Source organism: Cyprinodon variegatus, unplaced genomic scaffold, assembly GCF_000732505.1.
Source record: "Cyprinodon variegatus isolate N-32 unplaced genomic scaffold, C_variegatus-1.0 Scaffold86, whole genome shotgun sequence".
Classification (NCBI taxonomy): domain Eukaryota; kingdom Metazoa; phylum Chordata; class Actinopteri; order Cyprinodontiformes; family Cyprinodontidae; genus Cyprinodon; species Cyprinodon variegatus.
In genome coordinates this window covers 1,239,430-1,265,301 of record NW_015150539.1, presented here as the reverse complement: position 1 = coordinate 1,265,301, position 25,872 = coordinate 1,239,430, and the positions used below count along the sequence as shown (strand labels likewise).

Genomic DNA, 25,872 nt, shown 5'->3' with positions numbered 1-25,872 from the left:
TGCATGGTCCTACTTCAACTGGAGTCTAGCAGTGTTGCAGTTGATAAAAAGGTAGACTCAACCCATCCATATTTACTAATGTGCAAGTCAGTTAGGAAAAAGATATAAATCAAATCCATTCGATTTAAATTAACCCAAACAAAATCTAGTTTTTAAGATTTTTCTTGTTCGAAAGGATAAAAAAGAAACACATTTACCCTAACCATGAACGGTAAATAATGACCCAGAATATATCTATTGAAAAGAAAATCACAGCTTTACAGATAAGGTGATAAATAATGTATGTATAAAACAATTAGTCAAATTTCTACTATACACAACAAAAAAAACCCCCAAAAAACTACTGAGTAAAAACAAGTGTAGTCAAAGCAACCACTCTTCACAGAGTCCAATCTGTGTGTGTGCGTGTGGGTGCAGCATCAATCATCGCTCCACAAAATCACCTTAGAGATGACCAGCCACAGAAGAAACACATACCTGTCACACTAATATGTAACCCAGTTCTTTTCTTCTGGTCTCAGCTGCCTGTTAACGTGTAACCTTCCACACCAGATGAAACATGTTGAACTAAAAAAACCACTCAGAGTGCAGACATCCACAAAGCAGCAAATTTTGCCCCATTACAAACAGGATCTCGATCATTACTTAATTGTAAGGAATTCTTCCGGCATGAGATGCAAATTTGATAATTTGACAATTTCCTCAAAATCCTTTCACAAGTTAATAAATAAGACACAGCATGTGTCTGCAGCCTCTGGTGTTTGCTCTGCTCTCACCTTCTTCATTCACTCTGCTTTCTTGTTTGATCAGCAGATTGAGACTTTGAGTGAGGCATGGCTGGCCTTTCCAGTGTTTTTTTTATTTCCTCTGGTATAATACCTCTGTGCTTTTTTGAGCCAGCTGCTAAAGCTGACAGTCACTGCTGCCACTCTCTGGTTAAGTGGGAACTGCTTGTTTCACCAAATAATGTTAAAGAATCTGTAATGAATTTCATCAGAATCCGGTCATAACTTTTTAATTTAACCTGTGCACAACAAACTTGACTTAAAACATATCCTCCTTGGTGGAGAAAATAATTATATTTTATGGAGGGAAATTAAGTAGCCAGTTCAGTTTAGAGGAACAAACTTTAAATTAATGATATTGGAGAGATATTTCGCTCACCAATGATGGGTCCTACATGATACACACTTAATTCTGTTACAAAAAAAATAGTTTTCTATGATTCATCTGAATCTCACACCTACCTGTCTGCCTTGAACATGTTAGTTGAAAGCAAAACAAACACGTCTAGGTGGTGAGGCTGATTAAAATCTTGAAAGCAACTTGTCCGTTTAACCGTCTGGGCCTCTTCTGTTATCAGGTCTGTGCCCAAATCAGAGATCTGCTGCAGTATGAAGAAATTCAGCAGGAGAAAAAGTGTTTCATTGTTGCCATATCAGAAACCGGCCACCTTCCTATCAGCAGTGAAAGTACTGTTTTGTTCTTTGAGAGCTCAGTGTTAGTATGAGGCAGCTCTGCTCTGTTCCACATGCTGTTTTCCCTTTTCTGATTGGAGGTTGGGTTAGTCTGTGGAAGGTGGAGGAGGGATGTGAGTGTGGATGCAGAAGGGAGGGAGGGGGATGATAGATCAGACAATTTACTCCTGAAGCATTTCAGAGGGGGAGATGGGTTTCCTCTTCTCTGAGGGACAGAGAAACCAGGAACGGGGGATTTAAGTTATGGATGGAAGGAAACTAAAAGAGGAGCAATTAGAAATAGCAACACTTAGGCAGGACTTAGATTATAAGAGAGATTTGAGCTACTACATCCAAATCAGCATAAGAATTTCCTAAGAGGCGTATAATCTGTTGGGAGTTTAAAGGCCAAGTAAATCTTATTAAACTGTTTTAGCTTTAATCTGGTGGTGAGATGAGAGGAGCTGGATTTAACACTGAAGACCCATTCAGTGAAAGATTAATTAGGATATTTCTGCACAGGGACATTTGCAGAAAACTGGACCCGGGCGAATTCCGGAAAAAAACAAAAATAAAACATTTTCTGTGGATCTTACACATTTTCGAAACACTTAAAACTGAAAGAGGAGTTGCACAGCGGGTTTATGGGTGAGCTCCACAAGCCAGCTCATTTTCTGTGGGTAAACAACCTAGCTTCAGTGTGGAAGAACCAGTTAAGTATGTACTGGATGCTAACAAGCTTATGATACAAGGAACCGCAAAATGGCCTGAGGATGAAGAGTAAAGTGGGAGGTCATCAGTCTGTGTCTGTTTTAAATGGTTAACCTACAGGATGACTCCGCCCACATACCCACAGAATGTTCCTGCAGCGCTCTCTCACACGCACCCTTCCACCCCCCACAACAAAGAGCCCAATATAGTCAACACAGCACTGTTTAAATAAAAGCTTGTTTCCCTGTCATCCATCACTTCTTCCTAAAGGGTCGTTAAGCTCAGGCAGTTTAAACACTCAACCTGTACTGTATGATTAGGTTCACCAACAGAAAGTTAACTGACATGGATAAAACATCAATGGAAAGTCATTTGTCAACTAATAGACCAAACATCAACACGATCTAGAGTCTAAGAAAAGGGGATTTGTGGATTTACTTTGCTTTATGATGGCGCCAAGAGTAGAAACACAGAAACACTACTTCAGTGGTGTTTGAAATTAAAACCTCTTTATATAGCCCAAAAGATTTTGATAAAAGTCACAGATTATACATTTCTCAGACTTGAGTGCTTCAATGTTTTTGTGTAGATTTATATTAATTTTGTGTTTGCCTTGAAGAGTGTGGGTGTCCTTCTGGCTGCTCCTTAATCCAGGAGTTGCCACAGTGATCAGTTCACTTTGAAAGCAGCATCTCTTTTGTCTCATCTGCTTATGAGTCTTGAAAAAAATGACCTAGTAGCATAATCTAAATGAGCTTAGGAAAAGGGCTTTTTTGTAGCTGTAAAGAAAGCTTCATGGGACCCAAAAAGGTCAGACAGGTGCCAGGAGCTTATAAAAACTTAATTTAACTTTGCAGAACTTCCTCAGGAAAAACAAGGTAGGCAGAAAGGTCTGTGTGGTCTCTGGGTTTTTGGATACTCAAGTGCAGAAAAAACTGGCTAACAATTAAAACAAAAACATAATAGTCAAATACTTTGCAGGAAGTATCATAGGGAAGAACAGAAAGGTGGGGTTAGATTTTTATCCAGTAAAACCTCTTGATGGGTCAAAGACTTCATGGGACTACTAGAAAAATGAAAGGTGCATGCTACTATGAATATGATGGCAACAGTAAAGGATAATCTCTGTTCAAGCATCCTTCAGGAGCAACTTGAACCAAATATACAAGAATAATTAATAACAAATAGTGATATTTCTTTGTTTTTTCTAAATAAAAATGAAGCACTGAGTCTCAAGGCACGTAACAACTAAAGCAATCATATTAAAATACTGAAAAGTTGGTTAAATTATCTGGAAACCCAATAAAAATCTTGTAATAGATCCTTTAAAGCATATAGATGCAAAAAATGAAAAAAACATGGGGACAACCTCTGAGTCGTAATTATAAGGCAGGAAAGAATCACAAATAGTAAGAATAATTTTCTCAAATATAATATCTAGCATACCAGGGTGAATATCAGACTTCCTTTTTTTTTTATATAAAACTCTTTAAAACCTAAAATAAAACTACCAAACTCCTGTATATACACATGTCTCGAAAGCATTGGTCAGAAAATATATAAACGTGCAAAATACAAATAGACGTTCTGCCACAGGCTCTTAATATCAAGTTTGGATTTTGGATTTCTGACAGATGTCTGCTTTAGCTACAGAAAACACTGAATAAACCCAGAGAGACTTCTCTACTCAGACCTCATACGATGATAAAGAATTGTGTCCACATTCTTTTTCATCTGAACTAAATGCTCCAGTATCTGTTCTACAGACTCACATCTATTTGGAACTGACTACTTGATGGCATCTAAAGGCAACTTGGCGCCCTTACGACTATCCGATAACAATGATGACAACAGAGCTTAGGTATCAGTGTAGGAGCCAAAGTATGCAAAGAGCAGGTTACAACAAGGAAAGGAAAACTAGCTTTATCTATGTGTTACTATTAATCCATCTGAGGGAGGAGATGCTATGTGACTAACTATGGTGGTAAGATGTTGCCACAAAAGAAAAGAACTCTACTGCCCTCTTCTGGAATGATCAATAAGTGTAAATGAAACATTTAAAATCCTGCATTTTATCCTGAGGCCCAAATGAGAAAATTTTAATATTTAAGGGATCTTTTGTAGAATGAAAAAACTTCTGTTGCATCCTCTTACCCACTGGTGACGTCATCAGTGCGCACAACATTCTTGCTCAGCACATCTCCATCACTCATGTATCCGGTGACCTCCACAGCGGTGCCTTCCAACTCGAGTTCCTCTCCAGTTCTGTCTGCGAGGTCCACGCTGCAGAGAGCTCCTCCCCTGCCGGCCAGCTGTCTGCGCAGGTGCCCAGGATACAGGTAGCGCCCTGCCTGCGCTCCGCCGGCCACCCGGCCGCCGTAACCGTTTCCTACAGAAGGGGCGTCACCTGCCTGAAGACGTGGGCTGGACTGTCCAAGTCGCCATGGTGACAGCGAGGAGCGGGCAGAAGTAATGCTGAGGATGCTCCGACCACTGCTGTTGTTGCTGCAGGAACCACCTCCGCCGCTACTGATGTCTGTGGTAACGCTGCCATCAAAGGTTGTTTCTAGAGTGCTGGAAAAAAAAGAGGAATACAATATGAGTTTTAAATATCAGGAAAATAAACATGAATTATTGCTGTAACGGCACAGAGCAGGCAAGATGCAAAAACATTTTCTAGTTTGACAAAAATAGAAAAAGCTGTATCTTATCAGCAGGACCACATTGAGAAAGAGGCTGGAACTGTGATTCAGAAACTTCAATCAAGCTTTTCATCCATCAAGTAACAAAGATGATGTTTTTATTTATCTGAGAAAAAAAAACTATTACTCTGATCAGTGACATGTTTATTACTTAAGTAAGAGAAGACAAAGGGCTGTAAGCATTTATGTAAAATAAAAAGGTACTTTCCATTCAAAACTGGATTGAACAAGTCAAAGCATTAGCAAAATCAGAGAGTGAAACTGCAAGAAAATCTCCAACTTTTAGATGAGCACATAGTCCAGCGCACCTGAATCAAGTAATTAGATGCTTAAGAGGACTGCATGTCAACAAGGTATTTCAGCCATTAATTAATGATTAAGGTGAGTTGGACCAAGGATTGGTCTAAAAGTTGCAGGATACCAGCCTTCAGGAACTGGAATGACCTACTCCTGGAATAGAGGAATATCTGCTGTAAATAAACATGCTCGACATGTCCTCAAAACTGCAAAATCAATGCTTTGTTTGTTTTAAAAACTCAAACATGTATTTGTTGATCATTTGAAACACCTCAAATAGCAGAGTTCTCTACGTAACATTAAAACTTTTTTATTTACTTCATATTGGCCCATTTTAAATTTAAAGAGAAGAGAAAAGTGAGAAATTGATTCTAACAAAACTAAGAAGAAAAACAACCAAATAAAAACAAATCATATGCATATACCTATAGATCCATACATATAGTACATACAAAATATGCACATATATAATAGACACACATCAAGAAGTAAAATGGGCATATAAATTAATTTCCATACAGTATGTTTTCCCATACATCATAGTTTCCTTTAGTATTAATCACTATGCAGTGTATACACAATAAATTTTATTTCATGTATTTCTCTTAATTCATTTTCAAAGCAAATTAAGGTGTTTCGTAATAAAAACTTATTTTCCAGCTCCATGCCATTGGTCCAATATCAGAGGGTCAGTTTCTAGTCAGAGTCTTTCTGCTACATCCCAAAAGAGTCTTAAGGAGGTTTTTGTCTTGGTAAAAGACTCCAGAGATCAAAGTCATTAAAATTAAACTTAATTTAAATTCTGTATAGATGAAAGAATAACTGTAATCAGTTTTATTTGATTGTTTCGTTGTACCTGTGAGTGACCTGTGTGCCCCGCAGGCTGGACATGGTCTCCTCCAAGTTCTGCCGTAAGTCTGCAATGTTTTTCACAGTACGCAGCCGTCTTGTCTCTGGGTCCTCACCTGAAGGAAACAAACAAAAAATCATCAACTAAATACCAATAAGATAGACTCTGAACTTAAACAGCAATAGTAAAAGAGATTGCCAACCTGAAAGGTCATCGATGGAGGTCTGGCTGGTCTTTGTGCAGCAGACGTCGCCCCCTCTTCCCACTGAACCGCTCTCTGAGTTCACCGTTCCATCGCCTTCTGTTTGGGTTCTGCGCAAAACAGTTTGTGCAAATGCTTAGTGTGAGGAAATCATTGATTGTGAATTATTGTGCATTTAGTGGGAACCCCACATTTAGAAAATTGCCATGAAGGAGGGATAAACCTGATTAGAATTTAAATCTGCTGCATTTCCAGTCTTGTGACTGTGGTGAGAAGTGAATGCCTGCTAAGCCTCAGACGTCAGTAACATTTGTCTTTGAAGGATAAATCAATACAGCTCAGCCAATGCACTGCAGCCGGAGATGATGACGTTTGTATGCCTTGCTCATATGCCGCCTTTGGTCTTTGCCCAACTCCAGACTTTGTCCTTGTTAGCTAATGCACTCTCAGCTGAGAGTGAGACCCAGTTTAAAATCCCTCACTGCTGTAGAATTAACATCTGAATTTTACTGGTTGATCCACTTCAACTTTGTTTGATGCAACTATCTTTTTGCTTGATTTGATTTATTTTCAAAAAACATTTTCAGTATCTTTATAAAAGTTAGTATATGGGAGGCAAAGTTGAAATTAAACTAGCAGTAATTATATCTGGAAGGCAAATAACAGTAGAGGAACTTTTTCAGTTACACAGTAATTAGCAATGTTTTCTTATAATCAAATTTCTTCCTGTTAAAAAACAAAAACTGCAATGTATATCTCTGGTTTTAAATTTATTTTGCAGATATTTGAAATGATAGACCAACATATAACACAGCAACATTAAACTAGTTTAAGTAAAGATAACAGAAAAAAATTGTCTCCATTATATACAAAACAAACATTTTAGACAACCCTCGAATGAGATTCCCAGCTCCTAATTTTAAAGCTTAATTGAGTTTACAAAATAAAAAATTCTCTTTGGACTTTGTCTAATTTTATCAATCATTTGCAGTTCAATAACCTACAATCTATAGGTACAGTGACACATAAATAAATAAGTAGACATTTATTAATTTCAAATCTTTCTATTTTGAGTTCGTATGTTCTCCCGATGCATGTGTGGGTTCTCTGCCAATAATCTGGCATTGTTCCCACTGTAAAAAAATAATAAATAAAATAGACCAAAAGAAAACTGACAGATTAATTTGTTCTCTGTTTGTCTCTTTGCTGTGCCCTGTGATAAACCTGTGAGTCCCCTGCCTCTGATAAAATTACTGATGGAAAGCAGCGAGGGTCCAACGAGTCCAGCAGCAGATATAGACAATGGTTGTATGGATGTATATATATATATATATATATATATATATATATATATATATATATATATATATATATATATATATATTTTTTTTTTTTTATTGTTCAATAAATTTTATTTATTATGCATCTGCTTGACAGCAGGGTTTTTTCTTTGCTGGTCCAAATAAATGTATTATTCAGAATGTCAGAATAATCCAAGCTCTTACCTGTACATGAAAGGTGCAACAGTAGCTGTGTTTGGGTGGCTGTGCAGTTGTTGCGTCTGAGGTAGCTGCACGCTGACAGTGTTGCTGGCTGTGCTCTGTGTAGTTCCTAAACCCGCCACAGGGGCGACGCTGGGCTTTCCTTCTGTGGAGGCCAAGCTGGAGGTAGAGCTGGAGTGCCTGCTGTCCCTGTCTCTCTCCAAGGGTCCGCGGTGCATGACGAGCCCACTTCCTCCTAACCGCATGCTCCTAGGTCTCTCCCCCGCCTCCTTCACTGAGGAAGCTTTACCCCCAGCTCCCTGGGCTTTGCCTCCTGGCTTTGGTATTCCGCTATGTGCTGGGGTGGAACTTTCTTTTTTGGCTACTTTTCCCCCCTTGGGAATGAAACTAGCAATTTTGGAAGTCTTTTTGTTTGACCCATCCACATCTGTAGGAACTGGTGCTGCTTCCTCCCTAGGCTCCTCCCCCCTTAGCTCTGTTCTATCTGGGGTGCGTTTCCCCAGGTCCTTCCCTTTATCTTTTTCCTTTCCTTTGTCCTTGTCCTTTTCAGGTCCTTTTACAGAACCCTTCTTGGCAGTCAAAGCTCTGCTAAAAGTGCGTTGGGCAATGCCCCTTAGAGCAATTTTGGGGCTGCTGGCGGTTGTGGAAATTGTGATGGGGGTTGTTGTCCCATTGCTGGTTCCATTCATTCCTGGTCGGAGGTTACCATCTTCCTCTTCTAGAGGGTCTGTGTTTGAGCCAGTTTCAGATCTCTCTACATGCATTGCTCCAGGCTGCCTAACTGGGGCAGCACTGTCCGATTGGGGCCCTGCTGTATTAGCAGAAGAAGCTTTAGATCCTCCTTTGCTGTTAAAAAGCTTAAGTTTCTCAAGCATCGACTTCTGAGCAGCAGCTTTGGGAGGAGGCTCAGCTGTTGCAACAGCCTTGGAGGATGTGTCCTTCTCTTGCTTATTGGACTGCATTGCAGATGCTGGGTTGCTAGTGGATGACAGAGATTGGGTGATGGTGTGCTTTGAGCTCGTTGACTTGCTCCTCCAGGGCTTGCTGCTGCTGTTGGGTTGGGGAATGGCAGTGGAAGGGGAGGATGATGAAGAGGGAGGAACGAGGTGGGAGGCAGCAGATAGGGTGCTGGTGGAGGAGCCGACGGTCACCGCAGATGAAGGAGCATGCTCACTCATCACAGGAGGCTGTGAGGTCATGCCCTCCAGGGAATCTGCACCAAAGAATAAGACAACTTATCAAATGATGAAGAAGCTTTGGGAAAAAGCAGATGATTAGTTTGTTTAACCCCACAGAAAATGACCTTTTAAGGCTCGGAGATATAAACTACCCCTTAGTTTATTTCAGGCAAGCCACCAACACTGTTAAAAACCCTTAGCACTAACAATAAGGGAGTCCATCACAAACTGTTTACAAGAACAGTGAGGAGCAAGTTAAGTGCTTTAAAGCCTTGCCAAGTAAGTCATGTCAGGGAGCAGTCCTGCTGCACTTATAAGGTTTGGACTTATATAGGCTGCCTTTGGTTAGATTACCTCAGGAAATATAATAAACATTAACTATTTACAAGAAATCAATCTTGTTTTTAAAAAGAAAAAAAGAATGATAACATAATTCAACAAGAAAACAAAACCAAATCCCTTCTTGCAATATCTCACTCTAGTCATATCCAGCATGCATTTAGACACTGGCTGTGTGAATCTAAGCTACAGTATGTGACTCAACAAGCAAACTCACCGAGAACTAGAGGAGGGAAAAAAGAAATCTGGTAAAATGTGTATCCCGTTTGAAAATAAGAGTATCCCGAGTGCTTCTGGGGTTCACAGTGTGCATACAGATCACTGCTCCAGGCAACACCACTCCATCCAGTAACATTTGAATATTCAAACACCAACCGCCAGAGAGAGAGGGCCTGTGCTAGGAGGACTGGTTGGACTATATCATTACCCTGTAGTTGCAACAGACCCCCCTTTACTTTGCATGAGCACAAACACAGTAAAGATACTCAGTCCAAGCCCTTTTTGCTTTATAGGATCTTGCATTTGTTTTCTTATCTGCATACAAACGGTTCATATTTTACATAGCCCTGGTTTAAAAAAAATATTTACTGACTGGTATAAAACAAGGTATGTTAATGTAAATGATAATTTTCCAACAATTAATCTATGTATATTCAGTACTTGTTCAACAGTAAACAACAGGTACCCTCACTACTCTGCAAAAGTTTTCCAAATATATGAAACTGTGAGATCTCATATCCAAAGCCCTTCTGCTTAGCATATTCTTGAGTAGAATTAGAAGTTTTCTTTGATTGTTTCATAATTGAAAGTTTAACTTTATTTTATACAGTGACCTGACTGAACAAATGAACAACTTGTTAACCATTTTCATCAGATCCTCTCCTCATTCATATTTCCAGTTCTTTAAAGTCCTAATTGGAAATCCACTCTAACAAAGCAGCCTTCACTTCTCCTCTTTAGTATTTAATGTGAGAAGCATGAAACAAAGCAGCCATTAGGAAGTAATTAGGGCCCAATTAGATGCGCTAGCAGTTAGCTATCAACAAAGTGGGTCAGGTTTCTAATAGCCGGCTTCCTATTGGTGGTAGCTGAGTAAGAAGGGGACCGCTTCAAGTGGAGTGGGAGAATAAGGGGGCACACAGTTCAGGTCTGGGGTGAATGACGCTTTGATGTGAGCCAGCAGGAAAGTCCATGCATTAACAGAACTGGGTCAGTTTGGACTTTGGGTCAGAAAGGAATAGAGAGACAAAGGGCATGGAAAGGCTTTTGGCTTGGAGTTTTAAGTGACAAGATCGGGGATGCTCTAGTTAGGTTGATGTCAAAAAAAAAAATTTGTCTTAGAAAGTCTCGAGTCAAAAGCCACAGTAAAATATGCTGGATTTCTTTTTAGTTCTTATTAAAAAAAAAAACTACTTTATGGAAAACTTCAGTGCTTTAGTGTTGTTAAACAAGTGAAATAATGAGGTGGCCATTAGGTGGAGTAACACAATTTTTTGGCTCATATTTTAGATTTTCTTTTTATCATAAAATACTTTAAATATAAGCTTTGTTCTGCTTTGACACAGTAAATTATATAATCGTGACTGAAAGACTTTAACATTCTATAAGTAGGTTTATCTAAATTGCATTTAATCATGGACAAACAGCTTTACTAATTATAAATGCCAAAGTATTTAAAGATGGAAGAGTCATTAGATAAAAGATTAAAACACGATTGTTTCCTGGAGCTTTCAAGTTATTTGTGTCATTCTTATAATTTCATAGGTGGTGTAATTATGATTTAAAAATGTACAGACTAATTAAAAAGATCTTTATTTTGTCATTGAATTTTACCACGCATATATTTTGTCTTTATGCTTTCATTTTTCTGTAAAAATGACAAATTACCTATCTACATACATGGCGCTTAGAAAAAAAACGTACCTTATTCTCAATAGCAAATGTCTCATACTAATAAAAACTTTTTCCAAAGACCCTCTAGAAGAAGATTTTCTACTTTTATATGTTTTTTTTTTAGTTATCTGCAAAAATAGCGCAGAGGGAAGCAGTTTCCCTCTAAGATAAATAAATTATTTCCTAGCTAGTTTAGAGAACAGGTCACAAAACAACCCTGTGCAGCCTTAGGCCAAACCCTCAAATTACACTGGTCACATTTGTTCATTTTGCTGTTGAGCTGACTTATTTAGGAAACATGCTGAAAGAATTTAAGTGTTTGGCTTAACTGCTTAATTGCTGCGGTCATTAGAGACTAAAATGAAAAGCAGACCTTTTCTACCTCCTCTATGTCTGAACATCCTTTAAGTCTGGGTCAGTCCGGCTGCATTCTCTGCTCAGAACAATGTGATAATATACGATCCCCTCAACAAATCTCACATAATCAATCTTAAAGCTCTTTTCATGGCTTGCCACACATAAGTGTCTTTGAATATGCATAGGTTTAAATCTATTCAAAGGAAAAAGCTGCAATTTCACAGTGTCAACACTCAAAATGTTCGTTGCTTACATGTCTGAACATGCCTGTCAGGTTAAACAGAAACTATTCAACTATATACATCTACAGGTTCCTAAAGTGAAAGCATGACATTTGCAGAGCTGTGTGAGATGGAAAACAAACAGCAGATGCAATAAAGTTGGCATCCACTGATATGCTTGATATGATTCAGAAAATAAGTCTGCCAGCCTCTCTCGTGATTGCACCAGTCACAAGATGTGAAGCCATCAGGAATGAAGCAACTAATTTACTTCCTAACTCTTGCAATCCCAAACACACACAACACGCATAAAGGGACAGGTGTTCAAAATTTAGATGCCCTTGTGCAAGCTTGTTCCATCAAATAATTACACTGAGCAAAACCTCATTGAAGCTGGCTGTATGCAGGAAAAGCAAGTTTTGCTCTGATGGAATAGCATCCCCGATGGAGCGCCATCTCATCCATTATAAAAATCATCAATCCATATAGTTTATCCAAAATAAAACATCTGTCCTATTAACACACAGGGAGAGCTGGCGTGCTGCACAGTGAACGAGGAGAAATGAGAATTATTTATGATTATTATAATTTACTGACCCATTCATTGAAGCATCATTTTGAGGCTGCAGGTGTTTGCTCGATATCACGGTCTGATATCAGAAGGCATCCCTCTCGCTCCTCACTCATTGTGCTCCAAAAAGCGAGAGAGACAGCACGCTTTTGTGATGAGCTTTTTTTTTGTTCGATTTTAAAGGTTCTCCACATGAATAAACTTAAACAGTGAAGCTTTAGCTCATCAGAAAGCTATTCATTCAGTAAAAGCAGTGGACATCCACACAGAAACATGCACGGACACACAGGTGCCCCCCCCCCCTCCTCTCTCTGCTTAGTGTAAATAAGAGAACACCCAGATTCTGTCAGCTCATATTAACACAGAGCAGAAGAGGACATTCAGAAGTGGCCCTGTACTGTGGCTCTGCCTGGTAGCATGACTTTATTCTGGTGTCACAGCCACTGACACAGAGCAGCTCTGGGCTCACAGCAACATCTGAACCAGCAGTAGCAAGGTTTAATAAATGCATTTACTGTAGAACTAAACTTTAGAAACTACCATTGAACATTCAACAAAAATGCACCTATACGAGTTGGCTGTTATCCAAAATAAGAAAACATAAAACCTGACACAACTACAGCAAACCAGATCAACAATATTTCACACAAATGGTTCTGATTTGTTAAAGAGGCTTTCTGTCTCTACCAGGAGTTGGTTAAGAAGCTGCAAATGACAAACCTTGTAGGTGCTGCAGATATCAAGCAGGGAAGTAAAGCAGAAGGAGATGGACAGCATAGGAGGGAAGAGACCCAAACTGTGGCCAGGCATCCAGGAACAGAGGCCAGGAGGGAGGGGGAGTCAGGTCCAAAGACATGACAGGGGAGGAGTTTGGTTTGGAAACAGGGTTCTGTGGTTATGTTAATAAACACACAACCCTGCAAACTTAATCATACCTCTGAAAATGTTTTACTTTTGCTGTGTCATTAAAAAAGCAGTTATGCACTTTATTAAAGTTCTACTTGTTAATCTAACAAAATAAAGCAATTGGAAGAGGACACACAGCTTTCATCAATTTTTGCAAACCAAAAACCTAAAAACTGTGCTGTATATTTAATATTCGGCTTTTCTTCTCTCTGCTACCCTTACAAAAAAAAAAAAAAACATCAGTATATCAGTATATGACCAGGTCAAGGAAGGATCCAGGTTCAGGGTTAAAATCTGCATAGACTACACAAAACTACATAAACCTGGACTGTACGGAGGCAGAAAGTCATTTTGGAAGAAAGGATAAGAAGCTCCTCCTTCAGTTATCCAAAAAAAAAAAAAAAACATATAGGAGATACAAATTACTCAGGAAAAGATGTGTAGGGGAAAACAAACACATGCACACTGCAAATCCCTTTAAATATGTTATTCCCACAAGTGAAATGAGGCGGTGGCAGCATCATACTGAGGTAAAGCTTTGCCTCAGCAGGGACAGCAAACTGGAAAAGAGCCGAAAAGATGGATGGAGCAAAATTAAAGGACATTCCTGGAACAGTCTATTTTAATTTGGTCCCTAAATATGCTAAGCTAGTAAAGAAGACGTTCCTCAGAAAGCCTTCAAGCTGTATTTGGATTACACAAGTGTTTCTATTTTAAAATAAATTAAAACACTGTTGACTATATGCATTCTGTGGACATCTATAAGACCCCTTCCCAGAGCACCACGGACATTCTCTCATGTATTTTCAATGTTCTGCTCTTGTTGCACCAAGACTGAACTACAAACATTTTCCAGGTAATTGAGATCATCTGCTTCATTCATACTTTACCCATCAGCTGACCGTTAACAACCACTCTCCCCTAGACAAGTGTTTACAAGAAGGCAGCCTTATTTACTGCTACTTTTATGAACAAAAGCTCCTTTTATTCAGCATTAATGCTGGAGTCTTTCAGCAAAATACCACCAGGACTGAACAAACACAGCTTCTTCTTATACACAGACTTTGTATAAACAGGTTACATATTTATAACAGGGCTGCAACTATTAACTAATCTGTTGATTATTTTAACGATAAATCGATTAGTAATCGGATAGCCAAACATTCTTTAAAGAAGATTTTTTTACAAATTAATTACAAATTAAACCAGGTGAAACTCAAATGTTTTCATTTTAGGAGTTCTGGATAGAGCATATTGATTGACCAAAAAGTTGCTTTTAATCTTAAATTCAAAATGTTTACATATTTTTTTAACAATTTTGATATAAGTACTCCTCTAAGTGGGTCGCTCTGTCAGCTAAAGGCATGTTTTACAGTCTCTATAATCCAGTTAATTTAATTAATCGATTACTAAATTAGTTGACGATTATTTCAATAATCGATAAATCATGGTTTATCTGATAAAGTGTTTCAGCCATCATTTAAAAGCAACAATTCATGCATTTCTTACAGTAAATATACATTTTTTAAATGTTCTTTGGATCCCATTAATGCCTGATCCTGCTGAAATCTTTTAACTGATCTGGGTATAACAATTAACAAATGCATGTGACTCCCAGTATACAGCGTTAAAAGCTCCCAAAGGAGGCTCCAATAGAGCCGCTCATCAAAGTAACTGGTAACAGTGCAGCTCACAGCGTCGGGCCCCGTTAATCTGGCACTGTTTAACACAATGACAACTGTCTGTTTCTCTGGGTGTTCAAAATTCCTGGTACAGAGGGTAATGAGTTCAGACTTTGAACACTAACAATGTCTATATAAAGGTTGGGTTCAATGAATGGTTGCAAAGGCTGCCTCATGCACCATTTTTACTAAATCTACTGCCAAATACCAGGAACAGATTGGAAGAAAATTAAGATTGTAATGCAAATAAACAGCAGAGAAAAGACCTGCTTGCTGATATCAAATTTACTTTTTGGTTTAAATCACCCTTTCCTGTGTTGAAATAATTTCAGGGGAGCTACAGGGAATGAAGAGGTACATTAACGTGATTTGCACAAAACAGGACTGTCTGTTAACTGAACTTGTGTTTGATGTGGGTGGCTTTTCTTCCCTGGCTTAATAATGTGACTGGGATGAGTGCTGCTTGGAAAAACTAAGTAGTAAAATAAATACAGTAAGACGATTTTAGCAGACAGAATCACCGATCCCAATTCAAAGACCTCTACTTGTGCTCAGTCAGATAGAGCTAGGTGTGTTCCACTTTAAGAAAGGTCTCAGAGAATCCAAGTAGGGGTTGAGGCAGTTTTCTAATCCTCTTCATTTGAACCGCATCTCACATGGTAAAAATAGTTTCTCAGGAGGACAATATTTCCACATTACCACCCTAATGGGGGATTTTCTCTACATGACCCCTTTAAATTGTTTTTATGTTTTGCTAAAAGATAGTAATGTTCATCTTTGCAACATGTTTTTTTTCTTTTTCTACAGTACATCACACATTCAGAGACACTTCTGTACACTGGGCTACAATCTAGGAAGAGTAACATGGCAGATCTTCACAAGCAGTTTAAATAAACTGTTCAGGCAGACAGAAGATGAAAGAATGAAACATAAATTTAATACATGTTAGATTTAAAACCAGCGGATGGCCTTTTCTGCCAAAACTTCAGTATTTGAAGTTATTTTCTCATGCATTTATTGCCGCTCTATGTAAAGAATGTCGGGCATACCTTTGTTCAGATGTAAACTTGCTTTGGCCTTGTCACTGCAGCCCTGGCTTCGCCTGTTCCCAGCAGCGCTGACCGAGCCTCTGGGAGGGATGTCACTGCCAGCAGTGGACATCCTTGCTGATGGGCCAGGAAGTCTGATGAACAGAGGAGCAGATCAGGATAAAACAAAGTCAAAAATGATGGAGGAGGGGGTGGGGGTGGTAAATGGGAGAGAAATTTTAGCTTTCATAAGGGAGTTAAAGGATACTTCCTGTGATTTAACACAAAAAGGCTGTTTAACATGTTACAGTTAACAGAAAGAACTGTTGGGAATGCCAAAGTCATAGTCTAATTCCCTCCACACAAGAAAAGTAGAATGAACAGGGTCATTAAATTTGCCTTTAGTACTATAAAAAAAAAAAAAAAAACTGATAAATCTACAGCCCTACATAAATAAACACCATAAAGACACGTGAGAAATGATTAAACAATTAAACCCCATGAGCTAAGTACATGATTTCAACTGTCAGGTTCTGATTTAGAGAACCTCTACCTACAAACTATGATTGCACTGCCAAAGGAACCAGCTTCAGTTTCTCTTTGACTGATATTAATTAAATTCACACACTGCTAAGCATAGTGAATTTTACATTTTAATGTTTTATGTTTGCTAAGAATGAAAACCATAATTCTAAAAAAGTCTGGACTCTAAACGCAGCCCATCTTTTGTTTCTAGTTTTGCGATAAACATTCAATGCAATCTAACGTATACGGATACGTCTGGTTGTGATGCGGCCTTCTGCCAGCTTCAGATCGTTTGCACGGCTCCTTTCTTTCTTCCCATGGATAAGACTGATCAATGAAAGACTGGTCCCATGTTGTAAGTCTATCAGTCAGCTTTAGTGAAGTCTGAAAGTTAGGCTGTAATCTCACCTCCCTGTGGCTCATAACTTCTCAATGGAAAAGTATTTACTTGTGGAAAAACCATCTTCATCCTCAGTCTAAGACCCAAATGAGAGTGCTGGTAAGAGGGTTAGAGTTCTCAGCTATTGTGCCAGTTATAATAGCTCATTTTCAGCAAGGTGATGATTTTTAGTGTTATTCAGCCAAGAACAGTGTCTTTAATCTCATGATATGGACAGAGGAAGTCTAAAATCAGTTAGCATTCACTTTTGCCGTGACTCAGTCTAATGCCATTCCTCACTCGATTTGGCGTCAAAGTAAAAATATATTCAAATATAAAAAATGGACAATATTTGTCTATTTATAAAATTTTTGCAAAATGTACTTTTTGGACATTTGTGATTGAAATGTTACTGGGAAACGAAACTGTGAGAAAAATACAGTATTGCCAGCTGGACTCTTCCCAGTGTAGTTACACAAGTTCACCAGATGATGGAGGCATTGCAGCACTTGGTAAGCTGCATGTGTCCACAGGAGGCAGAGACATATTCATATTCTTGAATGGCTGCATGCAAAATCACATCTTTCATTTAGGTTTGAGGAAGGTAATTACATTAGAGTGAAACGCATGCTGGAAAACTGGCATAATGTCAAATGAAGCAAAAAGAAAAGAACACAGGCAGGGTGTTTCACACATCACTTCAAATACACACTTCCTGCTATAGATTATGTGTTAATTATTAATGTCACATTATATGGAGAACGTTCTTGTCAAGGAAACCAAACCAACACACACTTACTAACTTAAGGGTTATCTAAAGGTCTTTTACAGCCCATTTAGCAGGTCTGCCAAATGAGGCGTGATGCCAGAAACAGTCAACATCCATCTGAAAGTGGAGCCTGGAGCTTCAGTTCCTATCTGGTGAGCACTATCACTCATGCATTATTGATCATGCTTGTAGCAGAGATTGCCCTTAATCACAGACAAATAAGCAACACCATCCTTCTATGATTAGAGGCAATTTCTAGCTTTGCAATTCAAGGAAAAGGTTCGGTATAGGATTTGTGGTTGAGAAAACAAACAAAGGGGCAATAAATCAGAAGGGCAAGTGAAGCTGACCTAGAACTCTTTTTCTGACCAATGGAAAACTTGAGAAGTTTACTCTGACAAGCATCCCTAGAGGAGAAGAAAAGAGACAGGAGATATGGAAGGTACCGAGAGACAAGTCAGGTCAAGAAATTGAAATGAAATGAAATGTGAGCAAGAAGACAGAAATGCCAAAACAATAGATTTCAATAGATGGAAGTTGAAGAAAGTGAAACAGATTTATCCACTTTGCCTCATGGTTAAACTGCATGGATCTGGTCAGCAAGGCTCACCTGGACTGCATATCGGCCTGTGCTGCTTTCTGTGCTGTGAGGGCGGGAGTCCCATGCGGAGAGTGGCTGAGCTGTGCCGGAGCGCTGCTCTGCTGGCTCAGCAAAGAATGCGTGTTTTGGGTTTGTGCCGTTGGTGTGAAGCCGGGCTGGGAGTTTTGTCGGTGAGCCTGCTGTTGCTGCTGTTTGTAACGGGATAAGCTGAAGAACAGGCCAAGGATTGCCTTCAGATTCCCATTCCGGATCTCTGCGGGTTAGATAGAAAAAACAGTGAGATATAGGATATAGTTGTGTTGAGTCTTTATATTCGAGTTGTGGAATTAATTAAACCTCCTGGGGTCATGCATTATAGTCCTGTTTACCTTCTGCAGACAGACCCTGGATGTTGACTCCTTTAGCTGCCAGGAAACTCAGGCAAGCATCTATGTTCTCAATCTAGGGAGATAAAGACACAAGAGTAAGTCAAAGCAGAGTCCATATTTCCATCCTGATTTCCATGCGTAATATGAGGAACCTAGCTGTTTTTGCATGTATCAGAGAGAATTACCTGAACTAAAAAACAAACATGTCTTATTCAAAGAAGATGGTTTCCAGTCCAATTTACACAAGGCATTGGAAACATGGCCAGGGGTGTAATTTATAAAGCTTGTGATGCGTAAAAAAAAACACAATTGACAGTCTGTCACACAAACTTTGGAAAAAGGGGGATGTTGATTTCTTTGGTAAAGTCTATTTCTGGTTGTTTAGCAAGCGTACACTTTTAGAATGGATCCTGCACAAAATTGTTTAAATAAGACCCCAGGTCATTGACAATTAAGAAGGCAAAAAGTGTGTTACTGTTGACTTGTTTTGGTTTATAAAAATGAATATCCAATCATGATATATATCCACTCTTTATTCATTCATTCATCCATACATCCGAGGTTAAGACACTGACGTAACTTGTCCAGCAGGGACACCAAAAACACTCTAAAGCTCTTGCAGGAGATATGCTGGTGAAGATTCTCAGTCATCCAGGTCATAGCCATTCCATAAAATAAAAAAAAAAATAAAAAAACAATCCACTGGACTTGGTTTCCAAGGTTTGGAAACCAGTCCAGTGGATTGTTTCATTGTTTCCTTTTTTAAACTTTAACGGAATGACTTGCAGGAGATGTGTTTCTAGACTGAAATGAACAGTGGTATCACAAAGACATGCAGATCAGATGGCCAAATCATCTATTTGTGCCTCAGTGTTCTGCTGAAGCTACAAAAACAATCCACTTCCTGACCAAAAGGAAATTGAGTGGCTGCTCAGAGGTCTATTACTCACAGGTAATGGTGGGTTTTAAAAGGGGGTAATAGCAAGAAAAACGGGCAAAGTCTTTGTTCTGAGCTCTACAGGTGTGGGGTGGATAAGGGTGGGGGAAAAAAAATCAGACCTGTGCAGGACTGACAAGTCAATTCAACATGTTGGATTTTCCTGATCTCTGATATTAATTGTCCGAAATGTTCCACCCAGTAGACCCCATCACCCTGAAGGAACCACAGCAGGATGGTCTCCCCATTAATCAAGGCCTCTTAGAAGGAGATTGGGACAGAAATTGGCACAATTATGTGGTAATTTGCCCCCCTCTTTACTACACTAGTAACAGTTGGAGATCTGATTGTGTACTGATGGCTTAAATTAGGTCAGGCATGGAGCATTAAGACTCATTTTGATTGCATAGGTAAAGTAGGATTCCAATCAAACACACCTTGTCGGCAGAGCTAGACTGCAAAAAACCCAATCATCTACAGCAGCCCAGTTACTATGACAGCAGCCGTGGCAACCTGAGCAGACTGCTGAGCTGTCATTGGACAACACTAGGATTTGATAGCCAGGCTGGCTTTGTTCAGGGCTCGGCTGACCCATTATGCCCAGAATCTTATGACCGGGGCACGCGATTCTAAATCAACCACATAAAAGTCATTAAGCAGAAAAGACCAAAGGTTGTGGCTGATGGGTGAACACAAAGGGCGAAGTATAAAAGATTGCACAAACACTTCCCTCTAATGTCACATTTATAGCACAAGCCGACTATACCAACTCATATCAATGTTGACATTTCTCTCAGATGAGTGATACAACAGGCAAACTAGTAAAACAAATATACAGGATTAAACAGAAAGGTTGTAATAGCCTAAATCTATTGAGGGTATAATCTGGAACATTGAATCCTAATTAATTCAAAAACTAAAACACAAATATGGCCTTGACTAACCCCACTGGGTGTGAGCAAAAAGCAGTAGGGTACCATCCATCCAATAATTAAAGACACGATTACAGCTAATATGCAACTAAATATAGCTTGACCTACAGTTCCCGCCATGCTTTTCCTGTGGGGAAGCTTCCAGCTGAGAGGTGAGAAGCTGAAGCAAAAGGAGATTTCACATTTTTCAACATAGTTATTCCTGAAGAGTACAGCAAAATCATTTATAATTTTTATGCTCGAGCAAGATATGTCACATTTTGAACCTGTTTGAATACGCCGTTTATCAGATTTCTGATTAGCAGACATGTTGCCATGCTCCTTATAAAAATAAAATTCATTAGAGTCACATCTTCAACCTAAAAGGTTTAAATTTACTGCAACAACATACAAGATAAAGATTTTCTATAACTATACCCAACCAGCTGGACAATGGCAAACATAATTGACCAAATTATCAATGAGTTAATTCACTGCATATTTAAATACAAACCAAAAAGTTACAGTTGATTTCAACCATTCCCTTTCTAGGTGATTGGAAGGCTGAACACCTCAACTTAAATATGCTAATAGCTTGTAAATGCCATTAGTGTATTTACACACTAATAGCATTAAGTTGTTGGAATTAGTTGTTGTACTGGACAAGTAAAAAAGTTGGAAGTGAACATTCTCTTAATTTTTACCAATAGGCTAGAACTACCATCAGACATGGGACAAGTCCTGGTAAGAAGGAATACCAGGATTTCATTGATACAACTTTAAAAGAAATGCTTATCTTTCACAAGTCGCTGAGCGATGTCCATTAGCTTGTGCCATAGTCTTAGAAAAGACAGATGTATTTGCTCACAAATACATCTTCAGTAGTGGCTTTTAATATACATTAAATAGTTCAATGCATTTATGTTTAAAAATATAATTTGTGTACCATTATCATTTTCACTTTCACTCAATTTTGCATATCACTTATTGCCTTAGAACAAATTGAATACTTATGCCTGGTTCACACAGCAACATTTTTCAATACTGGAGACACCCAGCAGACGGCATCTGATATAACAGCTTTGGTCCCTGGGTGAGTGGTTTACAGCCACACAGTAAGCACAAGACACCATGCATAAACAGATTTCCCTCTGAGATTATTCAGATTTTTGGACAGGAAATCTCACCATACCTCTCGATATCAAGGTGAGCTCAGATTAAATAAACATGGTCGATAAGGAAAAAAGACATTGGAAATTTGTGGAATTCTTCTAAGAGAAAAACAATGCAAAAACAAAGGCATGGAAAGATCACAAGCATGGGCTCTATTTGCTTCACTGGTAAAATGCTGTTTTTTTCCCCTCAGCACACTCTACATTCGACAGGTTTCTTGTTTGTTTTTCCTTAAGGAACACCACACAGGTTAGGATACTGGGCCAAGAAAGTAAAACATACTGTACAGTATTAAGGATCCCCAATTTGGAGATTTAGGGAGTCCATTAGTTCTTACAAGCTGAATAGATTGCTCCTAATATACTACATAAAGCAGGTTTATCACGTATTATCTTAAGAACAATACTCAAAATTACCAGAAAGGGAAGGTCAGGGAGTAAAAATGAAAAATCAGCTGAAAGAAGTTTGAAACGTTTCAGTTCAAGATATTCTGTTGAGTCATTTATGATCTGTGTAGCTTGTTCATTCAACCTCAAAAATATATATATTTTTTTTCCAATTAAAGCTTTAAAACCTGTATATGCTATATTGGCATAATAACAAGTCAACTGAATCCTCGTCTCTAATGAAGTTGAAACTGCCCTTGCTAACATGTCTGTGACCTCTGACCTGAGAAGCAGCTGTACGCCTGACATATGCTGTCCTTCTAGGTGACACAGCATAGTTTACAAGAGCAGCAAGAATGCCGACTACGGCCTTCCTTGAATACCACAACCTCCCTAAAAATAATGCTCATTGAAATCCCCCTCTAACCCAGGCACAGTTTAATACTCCAAATCCAAAACCTCACTTTAGGAACTGAACCACTCTCATGCTGCCCCATAATTTGTTATTATAGTCGGAGCCTAAATAGCAGTTGCCTTCAAAAAGCATGCCCCTGTGAGATTCCCATCATAAATGCCAGGCCCGTCCTGCTGAGATGCACCCCAACCACGCCTCTCGGGGGGGTTTGGAACCTCTTGCTATTTAAAACCTGCAAAAATGCAGAGTTGCCACAGAAACATCATCCAGGGATTCATATCTGCTACAAAGCAAACCAAACCTTAGTCGTGTGGCCTGGATTCCACATCTGAAGAAGATAATAATGTGTTATCTTTTTTGCTTTTGTCAGAGCTGTTTGTCCTGATTTTCAGCATTTACTACATGAGAAGTTAAAATCAGTCTTGATTAGGTGACATCATGGTGTCAAGGTATCTACATCTCAGTGCTTCTAGTCATAAACAAATGAATGAAGTATTACTTAGAGGATAACTAACAGATAAGAAAAGATAACAAAAACATTATCAAACACTAAGAATTTTTATTTCATCATTTGATCATTAACTAGATAAAATCTCCATCTCTACAATTACTCTTTGGCTCTTTAGACAACTGACATTGTGATGAGAGACAGATAAATACAGAAAAGAGCAAACTAGCTCTAAAATCTATGAAACACAAGTCAAATACCTCTAAACCAAAAAGAAGTTTCCACCGTCAACAAATCCCTGCAGATATACAAGGCAGCTCCTCCTGCACCTGCCTCAGTGTCAGATGTGTGTCTGAAGCGCGACTGCGCTGCTTTGACCCAACCTCATGCCACAGTCCTGGCTTCTGTCACCGCCCGCTCCGCTTCCTGGGAATAGCACAGGGCCGGCCGGCCAACAGCCCTCTGAACAAACACTTCCGACCATCACAGGGCTGCTATTGTGTGTGTGTGTTTGAATGTGTGTGTGTGTAAGGGAGAGGGAGAGAGACAGACAGAGAAATGGCAGGGAGAGGTGCTGCATGTTTCAGCTGGATATCCATGTGTTTGAAACATGATTCTGATACCATATTTTAAACGCTTTTTTGTGAGTTCAAATTTCCCAATTTAGCTTTTCTTGAACTCAATCTTATTGCTTGAGGCTTAAAATGAGTCATATTAACTCCAACTCAAACTAGAGGACTTTTCTGTAGATCGACAATTTCCCACACTAAAAGCGCCAGTGATTTACTACTGATTTTTGACTATTTCAGGGCTGTTAATCATATCCTTGCCTGTTAGTACCACTGTTAAGTGGTGAACACTGCACGTAAGCACAAGCTTTAACTGCTACTGGGAAAAATAAAAGAATTTTGGATTACATCTAGCTCTTCATTTTAAATCCACCTCCATGCTTGATTGTCAATATATTTGACTTCATTTGGCAGTATGACTTTAATTTTATTTCAATATTGACAATATTCAATATTAAAATGAAAAACAAAAATGACATGATTATAGGCAAGCCTCCAAACAACTTTTTTTCTTTTTTATGTAAACTGGCTTGTCTTTTTTGTACCTTAGTGATTGTTATTTTGTCCAATCTCTTTAGGACCTTGGAAAATGTTTGCCTTTTGAAAGTTTTCATAGCTCTATCACCTAAAAAGACAACTATCATAACTACAAACCAACCAAAACCTGGTTGTACTTTAAGATTGATGCTAGGCAATGGGAATGTTGAAGCTGCTGCAGGGAAATCTGAGAAAACCATCGACAATGTGAACAAGCACACCTTACAGAACAACAAGAAATGAAACTTTGAATTAAAGTTCAAACCTTAATCCAAAGAAGAATTTGTGGCTTGATTTCACATTAGCATTTAAACAGACTCAATATCCAATCCGATGGAGATTTGGCTATATTGCAAAGTAAAACAGGTCAAAATTTCCCCCACAAGGTGGAAAGTCCTGCTGGAAAACACTTGCTTAACAACTTGTGACTGAAACCTATTGTAAAGGAAATGTATTGCTTTATGCATTAGAGATGTTGATTGTTATATGACAGACAGTCACAGGTCGATCACAAGCCAGGTATTTTCAGTTTTCCTTTACATTATTTAGAGATGTTGTTTCTCTTCACGTTACAACACAAAATATCTGTTGTTCTAATGTTTTGATTTCTAATGAATACGTTTCTTGTCATTTGTCACATGCCTGAAAACATGTTTTAATTTTTAAAGGCCAAACTTTTCCTAGATATCCTACAGGGAAATTCTCTTTGCACTGTTGACTCTGCTTTGACTTGATATATTGTGCAGCAGATGACTTACTTTAAAAACAAAAACAACACTGAGTGGATTTGAAGCCAGTGGCAATGCTCTTTTAAACTGTATTTTCTACACTTAAGAAATATTTTAATTCTGTTTAAGTAAACTAATGTACATCAAGATTAATTATTCATTTCAAATCTAATCTTACTATAGAGGAGGCATTTCAACGAACTACTGATTCTGCTCAAAATTTGAAAACAATAATAAAAATAATTAAACTTTATTGAGCTGACATTGGAGAAATTCAGCTCTGTATTAACTCATCCCCTTGGGGAGCAGTGGGCTGCCATTGAGCAGCGCCCAGGGAGCAGTGTGGGGTTAAGGGTCTTGCTTAGAGACCCAGAGTGGCAGTCTGTGGGAGTGGGGCTCGTACTGAGAAGCTCAGGATTCAAAGCTTTATGCCCTAACCACTAGGCCGCCACTCCCAAATAATGATAAATACAAAATAAAGAAGGAAAAAATACTTAGAAAACAAGGATGATGAAATACATCTTTGCAGTTTAAAGAAAACCAGACATCTAACCAAAAACATAATTCTTTGCTGAATATTCTGTATTTGGTCAGTTATTTTATGCACTGCTGAAATAACTATTTTTTTTTTTAAAAACAGAGATTAAAATCACATTGTTATTTATTTTTCTTTATTTGTAAGTGTACAGTTGATCCTTTCTATCAGTTTAACATGCGATCACCTCAGCTCTGACCTGCTGACTGAGCTGGGGATTTTTCTACGCAAGAATCCCACACATTTTCCATTTAAACACTCAGCATCACACTGACAACCCCAACCAGAAATACTGCATGATTGGACGATATATATGAATCCTCTGAACTTCCATTTCAATACGTTTTTTTGCAGCATTATTTTTTTCAAGCACACTGTTTACACTTGATCACTGCTGCACTTTATGGAATGGAAATGTTAATTTACTGTCTGAAAAGCTGTAATAAAGCTGTAATAAATGAAATTATAAATTATAATAAAGGTTGTCCAAGTCTAAGAATGCTTTGTGCGGAAAGCTCTCCTTGCAAAGCATTATGGGATTTGCTGTCAGCTGCCCGCTGTCGCCATAGGCTGATGCTACCTGACAGTTAATAACAAAGATGGCAGGTGATCATCTGCCCAAACAGGCAGTTAATTGAGTTCACTAAAAAGTCTACTATATAGTCCCCGCTCTATATAGTGATTGAGGGATTTAG

At 38.7% G+C, this 25,872-nt stretch overlaps 1 protein-coding gene across 7 annotated transcripts in view; it reads right to left on the bottom strand.

The window, feature by feature from the left end:
- The window catches only part of nav2 (neuron navigator 2), a 101,594-nt gene that overhangs the window by 42,788 nt on the left and 32,934 nt on the right, over positions 1 to 25,872 (bottom strand). For 5 of the 7 annotated variants that reach the window (XM_015373376.1, XM_015373377.1, XM_015373380.1 and 2 more), the window contains exons 4-11: positions 18,539 to 18,611; positions 18,180 to 18,423; positions 17,920 to 17,976; positions 15,918 to 16,051; positions 7,725 to 8,934; positions 6,220 to 6,329; positions 6,024 to 6,132; positions 4,323 to 4,742 (exon numbers count right to left, since the gene is read on the bottom strand). In XM_015373376.1, coding sequence (XP_015228862.1) covers positions 4,323 to 4,742; positions 6,024 to 6,132; positions 6,220 to 6,329; positions 7,725 to 8,934; positions 15,918 to 16,051; positions 17,920 to 17,976; positions 18,180 to 18,423; positions 18,539 to 18,611 — 2,357 coding nt within the window. The remainder of the gene's footprint in view (positions 1 to 4,322; positions 4,743 to 6,023; positions 6,133 to 6,219; positions 6,330 to 7,724; positions 8,935 to 15,917; positions 16,052 to 17,919; positions 17,977 to 18,179; positions 18,424 to 18,538; positions 18,612 to 25,872) is intronic. The other 2 variants (XM_015373378.1, XM_015373379.1) reach the window with 1 other exon arrangement.